Source organism: Typopeltis vanoorti, chromosome 21, assembly GCF_054136105.1.
Source record: "Typopeltis vanoorti isolate ZY-2024b chromosome 21, IOZ_Tvanoo_1.0, whole genome shotgun sequence".
NCBI lineage: Eukaryota > Metazoa > Arthropoda > Arachnida > Uropygi > Thelyphonidae > Typopeltis > Typopeltis vanoorti.
In genome coordinates, this window is record NC_143569.1 from 66,406,135 (window position 1) to 66,419,760 (window position 13,626).

A 13,626-nucleotide genomic window follows, 5' to 3' on the forward strand; every position below is an offset into this window, starting at 1 on the left:
CGCCTGTCGGAGAAACAGCCTGGTGCGGAAATCGAGCTAGGCAACTTTTTTCATCGAAGTGCCTCGAGCTCGATTTTCACGGTTTTAATTAGCGAATCACTGGGAATGCCGTTTCTCTGGTTTGCCCGGTACCACCCTAGTTCTCGGTACAGATCTCTCATTTTTTTCTTCGCACATACGCCCTTTCTCTCAAGGTGTTTTGGAAGAGCTCTTTTGCCTCGGTCTTGAACCGGGCCCACGAGTCCCCGTCCCATTCAACGTTTTTCCATTTTTCGCATAGCAGCTGCAAATCCCTGTTGTATATTTTTGGGAAGCTTGGAGGTGGTTTCCAAGGCCCTTTGGATGTGTCGACGACCTCGGGTAGTTCGATGTTTAACAGAACTATTTTGTGGTCTGTTATTGAACTGCCAACCGCTATATGCTTCACTGTAACAACTCGTGGCCCTAAGTTCCTGGAGATGTAAAGGCGGTCGAGTCTCGTTGCGACTCCTCCTCTCGCCCATGTGGTACCGACTGTGCCTGGATTATGCTCCCTCCAGATGTCAATGAGGTCGACATTATCGCAGCACAGTTGCAGTTCCCTAGAGCCACTACTGGAGTTGTTACCACTAACCTTGTCATATCGTGTATCTACGATGCAGTTCTATCCCCCTCTCCCCCGCGATAATATATTGAACCCCGTAAAGATAGGATTCTAGGGAACGTGAAGAACCTGCTTCGCTGGTAGCTATTATTAGGGGCATATACATTAAGGAAGCGGATGGTTCTGCCCCCAAACTTCCAGTCTGTAGAGACTAGACATCCTGCAGCATCTTTCGGTACATTGAAAAACCCGCCTAGAATAGACTGACGAACAAGAATTCCCACCCTCCTCGCGCAGCGCTCTTCGAAACACCAGAAGCTCTGTATGGGGAAGCTTCTGGAAAGTTTTTGATGTCCCAGAACTGATAAAAGTGCGTCTCCTGGAGAAATAGTACTTGAACCTCATGTAGTAAAAATAGTCTCCAGATAGCGCGTTGTGCGGAGATAGAGCATAAATCCTTGATGTTTAGAGTGGCGATGCGAAAATGGGAGTTGTTATTCATGTTCGTGATAAAATTAATATGGTAACCGCCTCCCCCCCCCCTTTAACTATATCGATTAGTGTCTTGTGTAGTTGTATAGTGTCATCTTCGTGTAGGCCCATATTGGCGACTAGGATGGAGTTCTTGAAGGAGTCTTGCGGCAGAGTTAAGATATCGGTCACAGAAAGAGGGTGGCCCATTCCACGTTGACAAAGAGTTCGGTCGAACCTTTCTTGTGGAAGGTGTAGAAGATTGGTTTGCCGAACCTGTCTATTGCGGAAAGAGTTTTTCCAATGCATCAATCGTTCCTTGGAAGGAGCGGATTATAATTGCTCCCCTTTTTATTGTGCTGGAAACTGGTGGAGGGCTTTTCTGTTTCTCTTTGTGGTCGAGTTTTCGCCGTTGGCGGGCAGTCTTTTGCATGTAGCATGTTCTTCGTCTACATGCTCCCTTTGCCTCTTAACTGTGGTTTAGAAACGTTTCCATCTCTTCTGCGGGTGTTACTTGTTCTGCAGCTATTGCGTCGATGTTTGTGTGTGTGTGGGGGGGTCTCGCTCTCTGTTTTCCGTTGTGACCTATTCTTCTTTGTTTTGCTGAGAGAAGTCTTTTTAAACTCTGCCTGTTTTCCCTCTTCAGGTCTGGCTGATGTTGTGGGTAGAGGTGGAAAGGCAGGAACATTTCCTTTCTCTTCTGATGTTTCCATGCTGTGTGAAATTAGGAGTGGAGGAGTTGAGAGTGCTTCTATCGCACCCCCCAGACGTTCTGCTGCTGTTCTATATGGACACATGTTCGCTTTGTGGTCCCTTTGCTGGCATTTCTTGCAAGGGTTACTGCAGTGTTGTAAGGTGTGTCCCGATTCGCTGCAGTTTCGGCATTTGGCTTGTGCTCATTCTGCGCCTAGGTGGTCATAGGAGCTACACCTAAAGCACTGCCTCCTGACGCCTGGATAGCTCACCATAACCCTTGCGGAACCAATTGAAACGAAGTTTGGAACAGGAGTTTTCATCTCCATGGTGAAAATGATTTCTCCTGATTTCCAGTCTGGATTGTCGTTGTCTCTTTTGATATCTTTGACGATTCCCCATTTGGAAAAAAAACCTTGCGGATGACGTCGTCACTGTTCTCCATATATTCCAAGGGAAACTTGTCAATTTTAAACGTTCTTAATAAGCTGCCTACCATGAATGGGGTAATTTGAGTCCCCGCACACTTGAAGCTTTGCAAAAGCTTGTCTCTAGTTTCAAAAATTTTTACAACTACCTGGAATCTTCCCGCCCCATAAGGGGTAAAACCATAAATATTTTTAGAGCCTACTGCCTCGCATAACGCTTGACAGATAAGCCTTTTCTCAAACTTAGGGTTTGTTTCAAAATCCAGAGTCCTGACCCTAGGAATGAGCGAAGCCATAACGTAAATTTAAAGTCTTAAACTTAAAAAAAAGAGAAAAGTAAAGAAATAAGATGTAAAATGATAGTGGTAGTAGAGATTGATATAGTGAAATCCCGTAGGAACAAGGCCTACCAGCAAAAATCCTGTAGACTCGAAAGTCTACTAGCAAGAAAACCAAGTTACGAGAGAAAACTCGATACGAAGGTAAAGAGGAAAGGAAATTAGAATCGCCAAGCCTTCCTGTTAGCAGAAATTATATATAATTTCTGCTATAATTATATTATTATATACATATATAATTATTTTGAAGTAATTATATTTATTTATACTCATTTATATTTATATAATTATATTTATATTTATCAATTAATTATATAATTAATTGAAGTAATTATTGGTGCCTTTTGTGAATTGAGACCTCAAAAAAGGTCGAAACCGGTCTGGGTAGTCCCCCCCCCCCATAATGTATAACATCAAACATCTCCTAGGAGATGTGTTTCACATTATGAGAAAATACTGAGGACAGTGATCGGAGTTTACACCACCTTTACTACGAGTTGCCCTGTCATGAAAGGTTTTATAGTTTCTTTATTCGGCTTTGAAATAATGTTGGATTCTCAGCGAAGTGCAAACTCCACTTCCACTCATCTACACAGGCTCCTTATAATTATAATTATATTCATAATTATATTTCTATAGGTGTTTCAATATTTATTAATTTTTTTAATTTAAATTCACTAAATAAAAACATTTTTTATAAAATTCAAATAATATTCAGAATGCTATCTTATTTTATATAAAATAATAGACTATTTTAAATAAACGTTTCAAACTTGTGATTTATTTACAAGTGTTTATAATTGTACTCGTTTATTTTTTTATTATTTTATTTATTTATAATTAATACACGAAAAATGCCATAGATATGCATTTCTGAATTACCTTGACTGTCTGATATGTATATTGCAGTCGTTACCATCTTCTGGAATGCCATCCATAATGCAAAATCCGGTTAATTATCTGTGAAGTAAAGTTAAAATAAAAAAAATTTATCAAAATACGAACTTTACAGTTCATATTTATTTTAAAGTATATATACACAACTTCACAAAAATACGTAAAATTATTTATTGAGCTGCAATATTTTTCTGGATTTCAAACCATCATCTTCAAAGCCTTAAAATAAAATAAAATAAATTAGAGTCATAGCACATACACGACAATTTTAAACTGATTCCATAATTCTTGGCAACCTTTTTTTTTTTAAATTTTCTAACGATGCTGCTTTGAAATCCATTGAAATATTAGCAATTTAATAAATAATCTTATTTATTTTGTACTTGTGTTGTTATGCATATACTGCAAAAATTAATATTATGAATAGCTACCATCAAATAAATTAATAGTTCATAAAAGTAAAAAAAAAAAAAAAGTAAAACAGTAGCAAGCATAAGGAAATATATTTATTTTTAATCTAATTTTTCCTTCAATAATCGCAATTTGCGTAGGTTCATCCATACAATATTTTATATGAATAAAGTATTGTAAAGCGCCTCTAGTGGCAATGCATGGAAATAGCTTCTTATTTGCATGTATTGTCACTAGAAGCGCTCTAATAGGATTAACGCTACATATGAGTTCTGCAATGTGGATGAAAATTGTCATAATTTCTGTAAGATGTTTTGCTGTAAGATGGCTAATTGCATATAATTATTTTTAATTTTGGTAATGACATTGTTGTATAGTGACATAATTCTTTATCACAGGAAATGAACGTAGCCTTTTTTTGGCTTAGAGTATTTGCTTCCTTCTATACATCCAAGTCCTATTTAAATCGAAAGTGCGATAACGCGACAGATTTTAGTAAGGATCTTAAATATTAAGTTTTAGTTAAATCAGTCCTACTACTACAGGAGCGAGAGAATGGCATGTATGGAAATTGAATCGAACTGAAGGAAAAAAATGAATCGAGGTATTTTGATAAATGCTCCTGAAAACGGCTAGGAATACTTATGAAAAGAAACCTGTGTTTGTAAAACAAACAACCATACTGATGCATTTTCTGGATTTCTTCCATAAAACAGGCAAGCCCGTCGGATAACACATACGAAATCAAACATAACAAAATGAATCTAATAATCTTTTTCTGTCCGTCACATATTACAACACAAACCTAAAAAGAATACAAAATCATCACTTTAATATAAGATTTTTAAACGTAAGGAATAGCCTAGTAACAAATAATTGTGGCGGGTACGAATGAATTGAAAGGTGATAAATTTTTTGAGAGAGGACTTGAAAGTATTGTTAAAGGTAGCGAAAGAAAAGAGTGACAGAGTTAGGATGGTGAGTCTGTTGCCGCTGTACGACAGAGATGAGTATAGGAGGGCCATAATCGCAAATGACTTTATGCGCAGGTTATGCAGACGATGTGGAATGAGTTTGATGGGCGAAAGCACTTATACAAGATGGATGGCCTGCATTTGAATGGACTTGGTGTGCGAAGACTGGAAAAAGTGTTGCTGAATGAAGTGAAAATGGATGTGCAGAACCAGGGAAACTAGAACTACCAAGGATGGGGGGGGGGGAGTGGATATGCAGACATCAGTGAGACAGTTGAGTGTAAAAATGTATATAATGTACCTGTGCCAGCACTAAGGACCAAAAATGGGAATGGGATATTTAGAATAACGCATCAAGATAGGGGTGGGACAAAGGGATCACTGCATTTCATGTATACTAATGCCAGGAGTATTAGAAACAAGAAGGAAAAATTTTTGGACTTGATTGGCTCTTCCTGGCCACAGGTTATTGGCATTAGTGAAACATGGCTGACGAAAGATTATATAGTTAGTGGGATAGAATGTGTAGGTTATAATGTGTTTAGGAGGGACAGAGAGAATAAAATGGGGGGGGAGGGGTATTATTGATGATAGCTGATGAACTGCAGCCAAGGAGAATAGAAGTGGAACTGCAGGATAGAGAAAAGAGCACATTTGAGGCTATTTGGTGTGAGATTGAGACTGGCAGAATAAAATATACAGTTGGGTGCTGCTATAGACCAGGTGATGAAATAGATGGTGGAGATAGTATGCATAAACAAATTGATGAAATGAGGGGAAGGAGGGTAATTATTATGGGGGATTTTAATTATGGTAATATTGATTGGAAGGAGGAGAGGACACATGTGAGGAAGGAAATGGATTTAATTCAATTATTAAGGGATAACTATCTGAGACAGCATGTAATTGAAAATACTAGGGATGTGAGAGTGCTTGAGCTGGTAATAGCATCTCACAATTTGACTGTAATGAATATGACCATGTTGCCACCTATTGGTGAGAGTGATCATAAGGTCTTGACCTGGGAGGTGGCTAAAGGTGGAATTTTTGATTAAGACAGGGTATATGTGGAATTACCGTGCTGGCAAGTATGGCAAGCTTAGGAGATTGCTTGGATCAGTGCCATGGCATGTACAACTGCAAGGGCTGGACGTCGATAGAGCATGGGAAGTGGTCAAGGAGCATTTACTCAAGGAGCAGGTTATGGCTGATTGTATACCTAGGGTCCGAATAGTAAAACAAGTAGGGATTAAATGGATGAATAACACTATTAAGCTTGAGCTGCAAAAAAAGAAACAACTGTGGAAGGAATTTAAAGAAAGGGGTGACCTGCAGGCACACGAACGGTATAAAGTGCAGGCCAGAAAGGTAACGAGCTTGTTACCCTTCTGGTAAAATTTTGGTAAAAACAGCAAAAGCCGATTATGAAAGGAAACTAGCTATGCAAGCAAAAGAGAATCTCAAACAGTTCTTTCAATATGCTGCAATCAAGAAAAAAACTGTACATGGCAAAATGATTTTAAGGAATGACGATGGTAAGGAGGTCACTGAACCAGTCGATATAGTGGAGTTACTGAGCGCGCACTTTGCAAAAGTATATCATCCAGGTGGTGATATTGAAAAAATGAAGGAACCATTAGTTTATATGGGAATTGTGATGAATGAAGTGGAGGTGAATAGTCTATTACAGAACCTTAACGTGAACACATCTGTGGGATTGGATGGTATACCGGCACGGGTCTTGCGTGAAGCGGCTAAGGAATTATCAGTGCCCTTGACCATGTTGTTTATGAGTCTCAGGTCAGGTTTAGTCCCGAAGGTGTGGAAAGAAGGGAAAATAGTTTCACTGCATAAAGGAGGATCCAAGACTACGGTTGCAAATTACCGACCGATCAGCATATCAGGAGTCGTTGTCAAGGTCTTGGAGAAAGTAGTCAAGAGAAAAATACAGGAATGGATTGATGAAAATGAGATGCTGTACAGGGGACAGCATGGCTTTGTAAAGGGTAGATCATGCCTGAGTAACTTGCTCAAGTTTTATAACAAGGTGACAGCTGAACTGGACAAGGGAAATGGGCTTACAGTGATACTGCTGGACCTGGCAAAGGCGTTTGACAGGATACCACATGGAATTCTAATCCGTAAACTGCAACATATGGGAATGGATATAGGGTTGGTGAGATGGATAGGTGAGTGGTTGATGGAGAAATATCAAAGAGTGGTTTATTCAGGAGTGGAGTCCAAAAGACGGTCTGTGACTAGTGGGTTGCCGCAGGGTTCTGTTCTTGGACCACTGCTGTTTAATCTGTTCATTAACGATATAGGGAAGGATCTAAGTGGAACAGTTCATTTGTTCGCTGATGATGCAAATTGGGGAGGGCGATAGTGAATGCAGAAGATGTCAAAGTCTTGCAGGATGACTTAGATAGATTGGAATTCTGGGCTAAGGAGAATGGATGTCGATTTGATGTGAGAAAATGTAAGGTTATGCATTTTGGGCTGAAAAGATTAGCAGCAGTATACCACATGGGTGGAACTGTACTCCAAGAGAATGATGAGGCCAGGGACTTGGGAGTGTTGGTGGATAGGGAGATGAAGTTGAGGGGGAACATTGCGAAAGTAGCTAAATCAGCTCATCAACTCACTTGGTTGTTGAAAAATACCTTAACGAGCAGAGACAAGCAAGTTATTGTACCTCTGTACCGAGCTTTGATAAGACCTCATCTTGACTACTGTGCCCAGGTTTGGTCACCTCGGTTCCTTCTTGATGGGGAAGAGATGGAGAGGATCCAGAGGCGAGTGACTAAGATGATAGCAGGTCTATGGAATGAACCATATGAGAACAGGTTGAAGATTTGTGGGTTGCAGAAACTGGTTGATAGGCGGAAAAGGGGAGATATGATTGAGACACTCAAATTGCTAAAGGGATTCTATAAGATTAATTCAGAGGATATTTTTGAGATCAGAACTGGTGGTGGTGGTGGGAGAACTAGGGGACACTTGTGGAAGCTGGGCAAGAGTGTGGTTAGCAGTGGTGTTAGAGCCGGGTTCTTTACTTTTAGAGTGGTAAATGAGTGGAATCTGCCAGAGTCTGTTGTGGGTGCTATGACAGTGTGCGAGTTCAAGGCAAGGTATGATAGATACTGTGAGAATGTCGTATAGTTGTGTGGACATGATGTTTAGGGCCTCCCTCGATGAGTCTAAGGACTCCCTGGAGTAGGCCGAAAATAATAATAATAATAATAATAATAATAATAATAATAATAATAACAATGGGAGAGAATGACATATTATTACGTGATTTACATCTACTGAAAATAAATAGTTTGTTACTATTGATGGGCTCATAGGCTTGAGAAGTTGATTAACTACTTCTCAAAAGAATCTGTAAAGCACACTTCAGAATTCCTTCAGTGAAGGTGTAAATGATGATTTTGATTATGTAGAAAAAATAGATTTTGATTACCTTTTTTAACATGTGTTCAGTTCATAACACATCAAAAATAATCTCCGTTATCAATGAGCAAGTATCCAGAAAAAAAGAAAAAAAAATTGGTTTTATATCTTGTGCGATTCGAGACTCTGAAGCTATCGATTGTGTTTGTAGTTAATTTATGTCTGTGTACGTGAATGGAAAAATAAAAATCAACAGAAATGAAATATTTCGCTAAAAGTATTAAAGTACTTTAATACTTCGAAAATATTTTAATTCGATTTTTTTCAATTTCTAAAATCGGACATTTTTAAATATTATTATTATATCAAGAGAATCCAAAATTCTGGTACTGTATTATTATTATTATTATTATTATTATTATTATTATTATTATTATTATTATTATTGTCTATCTATCCAAGCATTATCTATTGCATATTAACAAAAAAAAGTAATTGTTAATGTGAATTGTGAATAAAAATAAATTGTAAAAGTAAAATATAAATTGATAAAATGCAAAAATGCAGTTTAACTGTTTTAATGTAAAACGGTAACTGTAAATTGTTTTTGTTAGGATTATTATTAATTTTAACATTAATTATAGTATTATATTGTCCTAATCATAATAATTTTAATAACATGTAACAAAATGTACCCGACACTCATGTAATTTCTTTGAAAGATAATAAACATGTGGTTAAAAAAATATTTTTATAATTTTTTTTTATTTTTAATATTTTATAAAAAAAAAGTATATATTATTATTATAATACAGCTATATCGCCTGCTTCAGTTTAGGAGTACCCCTGTTTAAATGTCATTGGCTATTTACTCATGGGTTCTTAGGGCATTATGAGTGTAGATGTACTAAGAAGTATATGTAGCTTAAGGAAATAGAAATTGCACATACCTTTTTCTGGGTGTTGTGGCTTTTCCTCTGTCTGCGATGTCGAGAACTGCAGAGTGTGTGTGTGGGGGGGGGTAGGCAGTTTGGTAGAATAAGTTAGAAAAACCCGGGTTTTTTTTTTTTTTTCGTAATATGTAGAAACATATACTTTTATATAGGGTGGGGAAAAAGTGAAAGGGTTAATTTTTTAAAATAGGGAGGGGGAAGGGGAAAGGTGGTTGACGGGGTGTGGACCGTTTCGACTATTCGTGGTCATCATCGGAACCTATTGGGAAAGTGGAAGCTATGTCAGGTCGGGTGGGTGCTTCAGAGGTGTTTGTGTTGTCTCCTATTGGTCGGGATTGTGACCTCAATTTAATGTTGTGAAGCTTCCAAACCTCGGAGATTATGTAGGGCCTGTGTACGTTGATCGAGTTCGCGTCACACTTTATAGCTATTGTTTCCGATATTCTGAGCATTGTTTCATTGTCTTGTCTGTCTATTATGATGGCCTTGTCTATCTGCGGGGTGTGTTTTTGTTCAAGGGCGTGAACAACTATTTCCGTTTTTCCTGTGCTTTGTATACGATTTTTCTTTTTAATGTTGCGTTTTTTTGTGTTTAAATGTTCTGGAATAGGGATGTTACAGTCACGGAAGTGTTCTTGTAGTCTTGCCCATAAAGACCTGATGGTGGAACCTGTGTAGGTGATGTCACAGTCTTTTTGGCAGGGAAATTTATAGACTACATTGTGCTGTTCAAATATATCTTTTTGTGTGTGAGGTTTGGTGGATTTTAGGAGGTTAGCCAGTTTTTGGCTTGTGGTGAATACCAGTTTGTAGTCAGTATGTTTGAAGATGTATTTATAGGCTTTGTATGTGTTTTGGGTGTATGGTAGTTTGATAATTTTTTGTGTAGGGAAGTTCGTTTTGGTACTTGGGTTGTTTTGGCGGTTTTTTGCCGTCTTGTTTGCGTAGTTAATCAGTTGTGTAGGATAGTTGCGATTTAAGAAGATCTGTGTTAGTTTTTTTATTTCAGCGTTTAGACTATTTTGATTGGTTGAAAATTTGTGAGCATTTATGAATTGTGATAAGATGACGGATTTTTTAACAGAATACGGATGGTATGAGTGAAAATGGAGGTAGTTTCCGATGTGTGAGGGTTTGTGGTATATTTTCGTGGCTATTTTGTTGTGTGTTCTGGTTAATGTCAAGTTTAAGAAGTTGATGGATTTGTTCTGTTCGGTTTCTGTGGTGAATTTTAACCTGTTGCTGTAGCTGTTTAGGGATGTTTTTAAGGTGGTGATGTGTGTGGGATTACCAATGCACAGAATATCGTCCACGTATCTGCCATAGAAGGTGATGCCGGGGGGAAGGGAAGGGTGGAGTAGAAGTGATTCTATATGTGCCAGGAATAATTCCGCTAGTTGTCCACTGATGTTTTGGCCCATGGGGAGTCCGAAGATTTGTATGTACATGTTGTTGTTGAACTTGAAGAAGTTTGCCGAGATTACTAGTTTTATTAAGTTAATAATGTCAATGGGCGTTAGTTTAGTACGAGTGTGTAGGGTGTGGTCTTCTGTGAGTAGTGTGTGTACGATGTCTAAAGTTCTGGGGACGTCCACGTTAGTGTATAAAGAGGCCGCATCTAAAGAAGTGAGGATATCTTCTTGGGATAGGGTTAGGTCTTTTATTTTATTGAAAAGGTCGTCCGTGTTTTTTATCATGAAGTTTGACGTTGTGGTTAGTGGTTTGAGGAGTTTCGCTACGAATTTTGATAAAGGGGCTGTGGTGGTATTTTTGTAGGAGACTATTGGTCTCATCGGGTACCCGTCCTTGTGGGTTTTTATTTGTCCGAACATACAAGGGGTGCGTGTGGTGCGGGAGATTGTTGACATTAACCAGAACACACAACAAAATAGCCACGAAAATATACCACAAACCCTCACACATCGGAAACTACCTCCATTTTCACTCATACCATCCGTATTCTGTTAAAAAATCCGTCATCTTATCACAATTCATAAATGCTCACAAATTTTCAACCAATCAAAATAGTCTAAACGCTGAAATAAAAAAACTAACACAGATCTTCTTAAATCGTAACTATCCTACACAACTGATTAACTACGCAAACAAGACGGCAAAAAACCGCCAAAACAACCCAAGTACCAAAACGAACTTCCCTACACAAAAAATTATCAAACTACCATACACCCAAAACACATACAAAGCCTATAAATACATCTTCAAACATACTGACTACAAACTGGTATTCACCACAAGCCAAAAACTGGCTAACCTCCTAAAATCCACCAAACCTCACACACAAAAAGATATATTTGAACAGCACAATGTAGTCTATAAATTTCCCTGCCAAAAAGACTGTGACATCACCTACACAGGTTCCACCATCAGGTCTTTATGGGCAAGACTACAAGAACACTTCCGTGACTGTAACATCCCTATTCCAGAACATTTAAACACAAAAAAACGCAACATTAAAAAGAAAAATCGTATACAAAGCACAGGAAAAACGGAAATAGCTGTTCACGCCCTTGAACAAAAACACACCCCGCAGATAGACAAGGCCATCATAATAGACAGACAAGACAATGAAACAATGCTCAGAATATCGGAAACAATAGCTATAAAGTGTGACGCGAACTCGATCAACGTACACAGGCCCTACATAATCTCCGAGGTTTGGAAGCTTCACAACATTAAAATGAGGTCACTATCCCGACCAATAGGAGACAACACAAACACCTCTGAAGCACCCACCCGACCTGACATAGCTTCCACTTTCCCAATAGGTTCCGATGATGACCACGAATAGTCGAAACGGTCCACACCCCGTCAACCACCTTTCCCCTTCCCCCTCCCTATTTTAAAAAATTAACCCTTTCACTTTTTCCCCACCCTATATAAAAGTATATGTTTCTACATATTACGAAAAAAAAAAAAAAAAACCCGGGTTTTTCTAACTTATTCTACCAAACTGCCTGCCCCCCCCACACACACACTCTGCAGTTCTCGACATCGCAGACAGAGGAAAAGCCACAACACCCAGAAAAAGGTATGTGCAATTTCTATTTCCTTAAGCTACATATACTTCTTAGTACATCTACACTCATAATGCCCTAAGAACCCATGAGTAAATAGCCAATGACATTTAAACAGGGGTACTCCTAAACTGAAGCAGGCGATATAGCTGTATTATAATAGTTTATAATGAGGAGTAACATGGGAGTTTTCCCAGAAATAATATACAAAAGTATATATATATATATATATATGTATTTCATGCAACTATTATTTTATTGAATACTGACCTGAAGTGAAGTAAATATTCGCTATTTCGTGCCAGAGCTAAAACTTTTCTTCTGTATACATACAAACAGAAAGGGTGGTTTTTTTTTCTTTTTTTGATAGGCTAAAATGATAATCTAAGAAACTTTTAATGCTTAATCTTTAAATTCATCAATGGTATCCTTATAAAAAAACAAAATTTTCAAATGCGGATATCGAATATACGTAATGCAGTTATGAAATAAACAAAGACGATGGTTGTTTGTAATGGTTGTAATAGAATGCAATACATTCTATTACAGCTATTATTTTACGAGATGGTAAATATGGTAGTTTGGAACAACATCCAAACATTTTACGATAAGACAGTGCAACACATTCTGAAAATAAATATTTTTATCAATAGAATTAAATCTGTAATAACATCACATAACTAATATTAATAACTATTAAACTGAAATTAAGAATGCATTTAATCGCCAGCACGCACCCCCCCCACCACCACACACATACACACAAACTACAATCGAACATAGCTGTATTAATATACATTATACTTGATGATAATTAAATAGGTGAAACTATCTGAAATCTCCGAATAATAGTTTACTACTGATAATGATGAGGTATTTCACCAGTAGAGGGCAAAGTGGCGACTATCAGACTAAAGAATGACCAATCCATTACTCTTCGATATGCCTGCAATATTAGCATAAAAAGCTCCTCCCACTTAATACGTAACAGCGCTGTTTAAGAACAGAACGTAACATACATAGCGAGGATAATTGCTTGTACATGATGCGTGATATACATTTAGAATTTGCAAGGATACGGATTCGTAAATATATTACCAGAAAGATATGAATTTTAATAAATCTTATTTCTGTAAAAAATTTCCATGTTACTCCTCTAAATTAATATTAATTTTATGGCTATTTTGCCATATATGGCAAAATACCTACATAAATATTCGTACATTCATTACATTGTTAGATATTGTGAAGAAGAAAGTGTCAAAGGGAGGATTGTGTGTGTGTGTGTGTGTGTGTGTGTGTGTGTGTGTGTGTGTGCTGCCTCGTTTTGACAATTGAGTTAAGTAGAAGAGCGATAATAATGAATGATATGATTGCAAGAATGTGAAAAAAAAAAGAGGTCTGAAATTTGTCGATGTCTGGAGTGTGTTTGAAGGCAAAAGAGAGC

At 37.7% G+C, this 13,626-nt stretch overlaps 1 protein-coding gene across 2 annotated transcripts in view; it reads right to left on the reverse strand.

Moving 5' to 3' along the window:
• LOC150094938 (neprilysin-1-like) overlaps positions 1 to 12,934 on the reverse strand; it is an 84,931-nt gene extending 71,997 nt beyond the window's left edge. The window contains exons 1-2 of one of the 2 annotated variants that reach the window (XM_090410889.1): positions 12,450 to 12,934; positions 3,396 to 3,473 (exon numbers count right to left, since the gene is read on the reverse strand). In XM_090410889.1, the coding sequence (XP_090267015.1) occupies positions 3,396 to 3,451 (56 nt within the window). In that variant the 5' untranslated portion in view covers positions 3,452 to 3,473; positions 12,450 to 12,934. The remainder of the gene's footprint in view (positions 1 to 3,395; positions 3,474 to 12,449) is intronic. The other variant, XM_090410890.1, reaches the window with a different exon arrangement.
• Between the last annotated feature and the right edge of the window lie 692 nt (positions 12,935 to 13,626).